This window comes from Chaetodon trifascialis, chromosome 19 (assembly GCF_039877785.1).
Source record: "Chaetodon trifascialis isolate fChaTrf1 chromosome 19, fChaTrf1.hap1, whole genome shotgun sequence".
NCBI classification, from domain to species: Eukaryota; Metazoa; Chordata; class Actinopteri; order Chaetodontiformes; family Chaetodontidae; genus Chaetodon; species Chaetodon trifascialis.
The window spans coordinates 2,178,396-2,189,308 of NC_092074.1; the positions used below are offsets into that span (position 1 = coordinate 2,178,396).

The 10,913-nt window shown below is 43.6% G+C and overlaps 1 protein-coding gene across 1 annotated transcript; it reads right to left on the bottom strand.

The window, feature by feature from the left end:
- Positions 1 to 7,124: 7,124 nt before the first annotated feature.
- Positions 7,125 to 8,111, bottom strand: LOC139348084 (putative nuclease HARBI1). Its single transcript, XM_070988030.1, has one exon. It carries the CDS (start codon positions 8,109 to 8,111, stop codon positions 7,125 to 7,127), a length of 987 nt encoding a protein of 328 aa, XP_070844131.1.
- Between the last annotated feature and the right edge of the window lie 2,802 nt (positions 8,112 to 10,913).

Genomic DNA, 10,913 nt, shown 5'->3' on the forward strand with positions numbered 1-10,913 from the left:
ACTCAATAAAATACTAATTTAAAAAAGATTAACATTTGACTTCTGCTCAACCAACAGAGAGAAGGCAGAGGCCCGAAAAACAGGTGGGGGGCCACATCCACCACCAAAGTATTCTGAAACAGTATATTTTCCTTCATCACAGGAGGATGATGATGATGATTATGATGATGATGATGATGAAACACTGTCTGCTGCCACAGGGAGCGATCCAGAGAGGCCTACTGAAGTGTGTCTTAATATTATGTAGAGCTACTGGCAGTGCTCTGCCCATTTACATTCCTTTACATTCTGGGGTGGAATTTGGAGTTTGACATGTACACTGAAGTGATGAGCATAGATTATGGACAAATAACTAGCACATTCTTGTCCTTCAACAGAACAACTGGGCATCACCAGGAGGAGGGTCCATCAACTTCCACAGTGCAGCTTCACACAGTCAGATTTTTGGTCAATACCATGTTAAATCTGTACGTAGAACTGTAGGATTTGAATGTTGTCCATAAGTTTCCCAGTTACCAGTGAAGGAGTTGTATAGAGTCAACCTCATGAAGAGTACAGAGTGAAAAGGAAATGGTCTATTTGGATCGCCAGATTAGAAAAACAGACCTTGAAATTCTATTAATGGAACACCAGTTGAGGTGGGTGCACTTCACAGGTGAAATATGTTAATGGATGGAGCAATATTACAAATCTTGACTGCTGCTTTTGTACTTTTAGGGAATAAAGAAGACCTAACCACATGGGAATTTGTCATTATTTGACTGTTTTTATCAAAAGTAGTTTCTGCTGTTTAGGTCCCTTACAGCCCTTCCATCCTGGATGTCTGCAGAGTGGATGGGATGGTTATCCTCAGGGTCATTCATTTGAACGGCAGGGTGTTGCTCTCTTCTAATAGTTGCAATATTATGGAGAACAACACATGCCACAATGATGTCGCATGCCCTCTCTGGGGTGACCCTGATCTTACGCAGGCACTGGAACCAGGATTTGAGTATGCCCATGGCCATCTCTACCCGGGCTCCAGTCCTGCAGTGGGCTACATCAAAACATTGTTGGGGCCCCGGCTCAGGGTCAGGGTAAGGGGTCAACAGAGTGGGCTGACATGGATAGCCTCGACCCCCCAGTAGGTAGCCATCAAGCACTCCTGTAATTACAGAGGACACATTTGAGCGCGGTAAAAAGGGAGACAAAGAAAATTTGTACAAAGTTTTAGCTTCCTTACCTCGTGCAAATCTGTTGCTCAGACTACACTCCTAGTAGATCCGGGAGTCATGTACAGAGCCAGGCCACCTGGCTACTACATTTGTAATGATGCAAGCATCATATATAATCTTCACAGTGAAGAGAATGACATGAGTTACAGTGTATTGTATACATTTTCATGTACATAATTTTTAAGATGGTAGGTCATAAACCTGGACATTGATGCTCTGAAAGGATTTTCTATTCAAATAGTCCCCTTCGTTTTCTGCAGGTGCAGTAACACGAATTTGCGTCCCATCTATGCATCCTATCACATTTGGAAGCCCTGCAAAATGACAGCTAATTAAGCTACTGAACCCACTCTGAGGTCGCAGCAGAATCTATATCATAATTTAAAATAAAAGAATATATGATTTCTACATCAGTCATCAGTCACTACCTACTAATCATTGGTAACAGGCGTTTCAGTGCGAGGATCACTTTCCTCACTTATATCGTTTGATGAAAAGCGGCGCCCCAAGAGACCCCAACAACGCCACGGTTGTCAGTAAATGTCACAGTCCAGCCCAGCACTTACCTGTGCTACAGCTCTTCAGCCATGCCTATACCTGTCCATCTGCACACCTAGCCTATTAGGCTCATCAGGAGGGTATTTAAGCCATGTTGTCATTCTTTCCAGTTGCCAGACTGTCTTTGCCTCATGCCAGTCTCTCCAGCGTTCCTTGCCATCCTGATCTCCGGTATCCGACCTTGCCTGTTCCTGACTACTCCGTCAGTCAAATCCCTGTGTCTGCGGGTGTGCAGATCTTACCACCTCAGTGGTATTAAAGCAGTATCTATCGCTCACTTCATTCAGAAGACATGAATCGAGCAATCGAACAAGGACAGTGATGGATGTTAAAAATACTGTGTCTAAACTGTAAATATGTAATTCTTAATTTGTACATAAATGGATGTTTTAGTGTGACAGGGTTATTGACATTGTATGACTGATATAAGTATTCATCAGAGTGATGGCAAGTGGGAAGAAAATGCTTTTGTGCCAGATTGTTATGGTGGCCAGTGATCTATAACACATGCACAGCCTCCTCCTTGAGAAGAAGTTGGAACAGGTTATATCTGGGGTGTGGTATATCTGCACTGATGTTTCCTACCTGTCTCCTGACTCTGCAGATGACTAAGTCCTGAATGGAGGGCAGATTGGCACCAATTCTCTCTGCAGTCCTGACTCTCCATTGCAGTCTCTTTCTGCCCTGTTTGGTGGCTAATCCAAACCAGACAGTGGTAGGTGAACAAAGAATTAGCAGGATCATTGGAAAGTAGAACTGGATCAGCAGTTCTTGAAGCAGGTTGAACTTTCTGAATGGGTTGGAAATAATTAGACCAAATGTACATATTATACACTGGCTAATAATTAGCCTGCTCTTCATCCATTCTGACAAACTAACCTCAATCCATGTTCAGTTAAATAACATATCCTAATTAGCTACAAACAAATGTGCCAGTTGTGTCGCTGTGACCTTTCAAATCAAATCAAATCAAATCAAATCAAATCAAATCAAATCAAATCACTTTCCTTCCTTGTCTCTTCCAACTGGTCGTAGTCATCTTTGACTTTTAAGCATAGTTGCATTTGGAAAGCAGCATAGCATTCATTTTTTGAGCTCTATGCATAGGTTCCATTGGACATGTCACATAAAGAAGTCACACTGTTGTGAGATGTCCAGCCTGAACTCTTCATAGAATTGGTAGGTACTGGTTGTAACTCCTGTTCTATGAGTATGTGCATAACCCCACCTAATCAGGGGGTAGCCATCAAGCAAAATATAAAACCTCTCTTTGAACTTAGCAATGGGAGTAGAACAGGTAAAAATGGGGATAAGCAGTACAGGAGAATCATTCTGTGTCCTGCCACCCCAACTCTGAAGGATACTTCTTGGTGGGGAGTATTTAACCCTTACTAGATTCATGAGATTAATTAGATGTGCTAGTGCAGTTATTCTTCACTCTTATGTGAAGCTCAGCATCACATAGACCCTCCAGGAGTCCCCAGCCCAGAGCCCAGCCAGGAACAGCCAGCAATAGTTTCCAGCCCGGAGTCCAGCCATCCACAGCCAACACCAGTCCCCAACCCAGAACCAAGCCTGCAATACTCAGCAGAGTCCAGCCAGCCACGGCCAACACCAGTCCCCAGCCCAGCGCCCAGCCAGCCACTGCCAGCAACAGAAAGGAAGATGGAAGGGAGGAAACCTCAGATCCTGTGGCCCAAATCCAGCCAGATGACAGAGTGGCAGACCATCAATTCAGACCTTGTCCTCCTACTAGAACAACAGAAGGGTCCTGTTGAGAGAAAACTGGAGAACATGGGATCCATCATCTACAGCTACGGTGCTGAGAGACTTGGGACAAAGGGCAAAATGCAGAGGCAGCAGAAAGACTCTCTAAATCAGTCGAAGTCCAGGAGGCAGCGGGAAATCGACAGAATAGTGTGTAGCGCTTGGCTCGAATAAACAAGACGGAGAGTTTCAAGAACAGGTGTCTGTATTCACATTTACTTGTATTGCACCATGAAAACTACAGAGGAAAAAGACAGAAAAACACTTTCCTGTAGCTTCACAACTCACATTCAAACATGAGTTTAACAGTGCAAGTGTTACATTTGTCTTCCTGAAATTCTTCTGATTCACATGAACATAGATCATATCTTTGACAATAACACACAATCGTTGTTTCATACCTCGTTCCGCATACAGTGCCAAGGGCGCTAGCTTAAGGGGGTGTGGACGACAGCTCTTTCCATTAGCCTTGTTCTTCATTGACCAGCCCTTTGAAATAGCGTATGTACAATACAAAGGCAATGAGGTAAATAACAAGATAGACTAACTTCTCAAGATCTAACATGGAAACAAGATACATGGCTAACTTTAGCATTTAAACATTTACCTGTACGCTCGATGATCTCCAAACTTAGCATTACAACCGTAAAACAGCGTGAAAAGTCTTGACGTACGGCAAGAGGAAACAGCAACCTTTCAAAATAAAATGCTGTAACAAGCCAAAAAGTGGTAGTGCAGCACTACATCATCGGACAACAGACCCATATAACAATCATAGCAGAGGTAATTTTAAAGTCATTTACATAGTGAAAGAAAGAAGACAACTGAGAAAGCAGTGGAGGAAGGCCACAGAGATGGAAAGAGGGGGACTTGACGGTCTGCAAGCTGAAATAAAGCAGCGACTGGCAAAGCTGCAAAGATTAGAGCACCTCAGATGACAACGCAAGAGGAAAGAGTGGACAAGGACCCTTTTCTACAGCAATCCCCACAGCTTTGTTAAAGGCCTCTTTGACCAAGAAAAGAGTGGGAGCCTCAAAGATCTGGAAGAGTATCTGAGGAAGACCTACTCTGATGATCGGAGGCATGAGCCAATCACCATCCCAAAGGACATGCCACCAATTCATGCACCTGAACACCAAATGGACATAGGGCCCCCCCACACATGGAGTGAGGTGGAGAAGACAGGGAAGCAGGCAAGATCAGCATCAGCACCTGGGCCCAATGGCATCCCGTATAAGCTCTATAAGAACACCTCCGGAGTCCTTAAATATCTCTGGAAGCTGATGAAGGTGGCTTGACAGAAGGGAGTGATACCGAAAGCATGGAGAAGAGCAGTAGGTATCCTGATCCCCAAAGAGTAGGACTCATCATCCATCAGCCAGTTTCGCCAAATCAACCTGCTGAATGTAGAAAGAAAGATCTCCTTCGGTGTCCTGGCCCAAAGGCTCTCTACATTCTTGCAAAGAAACAACTTTGTTGACACATCAGTGCAGAATGCTAATATCATCTGGCACCAGATACAAACTGCCAAAAAGGAACAGAGAAACCTACACGTGGTTTTCTTAGACCTTGCCAAGACCTTCAGTTCAGTCCCTCACAAGATCTTGTGGACGGCCTTTAACTACTTCGGCGTACCAAACCACATCACAGATTTGGTCAAGAGCTACTTTCAGGATCTCCAGTTCTGTGTAGCAATTTCCCCTCTGGCATTCGTCATGGCACTGGAACCGATCATACGGGCATCTCGTTGAGGGTAGTGGACGACATGACCATCATCACAACAACAAAACCATGCACTAGAAGCTTGCTTCAGAAACTCCAGGAAAACATCTAGTGGGCAAGAATGGAGTTCAAGCCAGGGAAGTCACGCAGCATTGTTGTCAAGGGCCAACTAACGGGCAAGCAGTTCTACGTCAGCGATGAACCAATTCCGACAGTCCTAGAGAAGCCCATCAAGAGCCTCGTATGGTGATATAATGCAGACCTCAAAGACACCCAACAACTTGAGAAACTCCGGCAGGATATGGCTAACGGCCTTAAGCAAATCAACAACACTGCGCTACCGGGGAAACTGAAGCTCTGGTGTTACCAGTTTGGGCTGCTACCCAGACTCTTGTGGCCATTGACCATGTACAAGGTCTTGGTTAGCCATGCCAATCAGCTGATGTATGCAGCAGCAAAAGTCATCCTGCACATGCTAGGCTACAAAATGAACAACAGTAGCTGGAAGGAGCAGGGGAACCCTCCATGGAAGAGGAGACTGGAGAGCAAGATCACGGCAACAAGGAGGGAGTGTGATGTGAGTTCAAGGAAGGCAGGACCCAAATGCGGAGTGGAAAATGATAATAGTTTATTAATGAAAAAACTCTCAGCGGCCGACAAACGATGCACAAACTGAGGAATGCAGTCTCGGCTGGAGGGAAACTCGACAGCACTGTGTAAAACAAAAATCTCTGTAAGAGAAAACAGGCTCACGGGCAGAAGGCAGGTTTGGTATTGGAGGGAAAGCTCAACAGCGCTAAAAAGAACAAAAATCTCCGTTAATGGGAAAAAGCACTCAGGCAGACAAAAGCAAAAACAAACACTGGAGGAATTGACTCAACAGCGCTGTAAGGAACAGAAATCTCTTTTAAAGGGAAAAAGGGCACTCAGGCAATCAACACAAAAATCTCGAGAGAAGTAACTCAGCTTAGACACAACGACGGGAGACGCGTGGCAGGGACCAGAGATCATCAACCCTGTGGAAGACACTCTGGGAAGAACCATAATCTTCTGGCACCAGAGTGTGAGAGGAGCGTGCTTAAGAGAGGGAGATCTAATCAGTGGAAATTAATCACAGGTGCATCTGGCCGCTGCTTTGCCTCAGGTGAGATCAACCCCGCCCCTGCCACGCGCCAGCCCTGGAGAAACACAGAAGCAGTGTCAGAGCAGATACCACAAAACCCAGCCATAACAGGGAGGTTAGCTTGCTAACTGAGCTACAGAAAGGTGTAAAGATCAGGAAGGAAATGCCAAGGGGCCAGTTGTTCAAAGGTAATCTGATCGGATTTTGGTTATCGGATTGGATCAAATCTTGAAAATGGGTTGTTCAAAAGGGAGAGACGGATTCTGATATCAGATTAGATCATGTAATCCAATCCTAGTTTTAATCTGGATCAAACCTTCACTTTGTGTTGTTCAAAACATTTCAGTAGGATCTGAATAACTTTGATCCAAAAAAAACAGGATTATCCTGATCCCAACAGGGGGTAGGATTTCAAGGTGGATTTCAGGAAGAAAATGTAGCAAAACTTTAAAATTGGTCAAATAATTGATTTGTATCATTTTGTGTTTATACTATTATTTATATTTTGCACTTGATTTGTTCAACTGTTACAGTGATGAAGGAGATAAAGTAGACATAGGCTACCAATTAAGCCTTTCAGTATAGTAAAGTAAAAATAAAATACAAATAAAAATGATCTTGTCCTCATGAAATAAACCCCCAAACAGATTTGAATAACAAACGTAAATGATATATTCATTATTTCTGTCATTCATCACTGTATATTAATTTCAACAAAACAATCATCAGAGATGAACCTGTCAAAAATAATTTCGAACAATTGCATCCCTTACTACACATCCAGTCAGTCCCTCGTCCTGACAGAACACCAGAGGTTGGTCTGGTTCATCAACAGGCTCAGGTACATCATAAACATCATCACAGAGAGGGATATTGCGCCTGGTAGCGATGTTGTGCAGGACAATACATGCAAGTATTATGTTGCATGCTCCCTGTGGTTCCATTCGCAAGTAGTTAAGGCATGCAAAGCGTCTCTTCAGGTGAGCGGTGTTGAAGCGTGCATGCGCAGGTGTGGTTGCTGCAAGAAAAGGAGTAATCAGCCATGGTAGGAGTGGATAGGCACTGTCTCCTAATATTATGCCATCAGGTCGGTTGGTTTGGAGCTCTCTGTATAAAGCACTCTCCCTCAGGATACGTGCATCATGAATAGACCCAGGCCACTTCATGACGCAGTTTGTGATGATGAGGTCAGCATCGCCCACAAGTTGGATGTTGATGCTGCGCCTCTCCTTTCGGTTGATGTACTCCCAATCCCTCTCATGAGGTGCTTCGATATGCACATGAGTGCAGTCAATAACCCCAATAGTATTGGGCATATTCCCCAAAAGAAAAAGCTTGTGCTTGGTCAGGGCAATCTGGTCATCCTTTGGAAGTGAAACAAACTGATTGACCAGGCTGGCCAATGCAATTGACACAGCTTTCACTACATCACTCACAGTTGATTTGTCCACTCCAATATTGTCACCAACAACTTGGTAGAAAGTCCCAGATGCATAGAAGCACAGAGCAATGAGGACCTGTTCTTCCACAGACAGACTGTGACTCCTTTGGGTTCTCCGTTGAAGTTTTGGCCTGACAAAGTCTGCAATGTACTTAATATCAGCATTCCCAAAGCGAAAGTGAACGTACAGTTCTTCAGTGGTGTACTGCTCCAGTGGTTTTGCACGCTCAACATACACCCTTTGACAGTATCCTCTTCCACCAAAATGATGGACAATACCTGCCATGTCAGTGCCTCTCTGTAAGTCCTCTGAGAAAGGCTTAATATAAGATGGCTGTCAAAAACCCGCCCACTCATCAGCTGACGTGTTTTGGCTTGTGATCAATTAAGTCAATCATGCCCAAGGCCTATAAATACTATGCTCACTACAACAGATGAGGTGGAACCATGGACCCAAAAGGACCTAATTTCACTGTTGCAGAAACCCATGCACTGCTGGAGGGTGTAAAGTGCCATTATGCCTCAATAGTAGGAAGTTCTGTTGTGGGTGGAATGGTGACGAACAAGAGGAAGAAAGACATTTGGGTTGAAGTCACCCAGAATGTTAATGCAATGGGGTCTGGCCAGAAGAGGACTTTGGAGCAGGTGAAATTTAGATGGAAGAATCTGCGGGCCAGAGCCACAAAGGACCTTGCTGAAGCAAAAAACACCCAAACAGGCAACAAACCCTTTAAGAAAGGTGAATACACAGATGTGGTTCTGGACATTATTGGAGGTAAGAACTCTAAAGCTCTGCATGGGATTTAAGGTGTTGTTGGGGATGGTGAGCCTACGATTGTAGAGCAAAGTGAGCCAGTTCCTCCTAATGCAGAGGAAACATTTATTCTGGATCTCAGCCCTATTACCAAAGAACAACCTGGATCCTCACTGGTAGAGCCACCAGTCACAGGAGCTCAGAAAAGAGGCTTGAAGCGTCCTTTGCCAAATAATAATGATGCCTTTGAATTACTCCTTAATCAAGAAACTGAAAGAGCAGAAGCACAGATACTCCTGGCACAGGAACAAATCAAGCTGGCCAAACTGCAGCAAACCAGGGCAAAACTTCAGATCTGCCTCCTAAAAGCAGGGCTTGAAAATGCTGGTCTCTCCTACTCGGATGAAGAACCCTGAACATTCTTTATTTTGTTAACTATAGGACATTTTGTTAGGATCCTGTTTTACTTTGGTATCCTGAGTTCCTGTTTTATTTTGGTAGCCTTCCTTTGTGTGTTGTAGTTCTCTTTATTTCCTATATGTTTCCCTCCTTTGTGATTTGTGATTTGTGATTGCGTCCACCTGTGTCTGTGTAGTTTCCCCTCTATTTAAGTCTGTGTGTTTCTTTTGTCTTTGTGGGATCATTCCCATTGTGTGCAGTTTTCTTGTCCCTGGTTTCACTGTGAGTATTTTGGCCTAGTCCTTGTTTTTCCCATTTTGGTTTTTGGATAGTTGATTTTTGCTGGCCTTTTGTCTTTGTTATTCTTGTCCTGAGTGGATTTTGGTTTGCCTGATCTTTTTGTTAAATAAATTACCTGGACATTCTCTGCTCAGCCTTTGGTTTTGTTTAAGTCTGCATCTTTGGGTTCATGCCTGAATTTTTCCTAGCTCCACAACAAGTCATAACACATTTAGCCTTTTTTTTTTTTTTTTTTTTTCTTTTAAGACTTTTTCAAAATATCCACAATGTATTTGTTTATGTATATTTGTTATTTGTTGTGGCTCAGATGAGTGGTCATAAAAGAAATCCTAAATAGAAGTGGATGTTTATGTTATTTTTGTGTCTTCAAGTGACCCCACGTTGGCTCTTCTACCTGTTGTTCTTTACATTGCTGGTAGCCACATTGTGATATGTTGTTCCATTTAGAGCACTGGTAATCCAGATTTGGTAATCTTGAAAATTGTATTTGGATCAGGGTGATCCAATCCAATGTTGCTTTGAAAAACCGGCATAAAAGTAAGATGGATTACCTGATCCTGGATAGCAAAAAATGGGATTTCCAAATCTGAATAATTTTGATCCAGATTACATTTTTTGAACAACTGGCCCAAGGAGATACAACAAGCTTTCCATAGATGTAGCTCTGGAGACTGCTAAGCAGAAGCTCACAGCTCGGGCTACCCACCTTAAGAGATACAGCAGTGATGCCGAGACCAGAAGAATAAATAGACTCTTCTCCAACAACCCTGGAGCGGTAACCCCCAAGCTGGGAGAATGGCTCCAGCAGATACCAGGAAGAACATCTAAAATCTCTGTCCAGAAGAGCGCACTCCTGGGAACAGCCAAGATCCTGCGCAGAACCCTCAAGCTCCCAGGCCTCTGGTAGAGGACCCGAGCTTGAAGGAGGCACAATACCGTGAGAAGGGGATTTATATATATATATATAGATTTTTAGCCAGTAGAGCACCAGCATCTCATAGAAAATAGGTTGGCCACACTTCCTTTCATGTTAAGTTGTTAATAACAGAGAAAAAGCCCCTGAACATACAATGAGATTAACAATGCAGAATAACGTTACCCTTTTGTGAGCAATGTCAAGTGATGAGGTGAGTGCAGAAGGCAAGCACGAGGATGTACATCTTGGCTATTATTCATTGGTTGAAATCTTGATTGTTACTAGTATATAGTTATTTTTGTAACACTGGTAATGTATTCAACTTGGGAACTATTTTGTCCATCTGCCAAGGGACATCCATGTAATTTTTAGCTAATGGTGGTTGCCTGGAGCATCAAGTAAAATATGCTTTAGGTAACTAAAGTTTGATGGTTTCAAAATATCTGGGACACTGCTTGGAACTGCACTCATCTCATTTTTACAGTGCTCTGAGGGAGGCCACTCTCTTTGTCTCTTTTCTGTACAAACACGGGGAGGACTGACAGTTTCAAAGGGGGGGACACACATTCAGTTCAATTCAGTTTTATTTGTATAGCGCCAAATCACAACAGAAGTTGTCTCAGGACACTTTCCATATAGAGCTGGTACAAACCAAGCTCTTTTATCTACAGAAAACCAACAATTCCCCCATGAGCAAGCACTTGGCGACAGTGGTGAGG

Coding starts and splice junctions, on each gene's coding strand:
- LOC139348084 (XM_070988030.1), bottom strand. CDS start 8,111: ATGGCAGGTATTGTCCATCATTTTGGTGGAAGAGGATACTGTCAAAGG.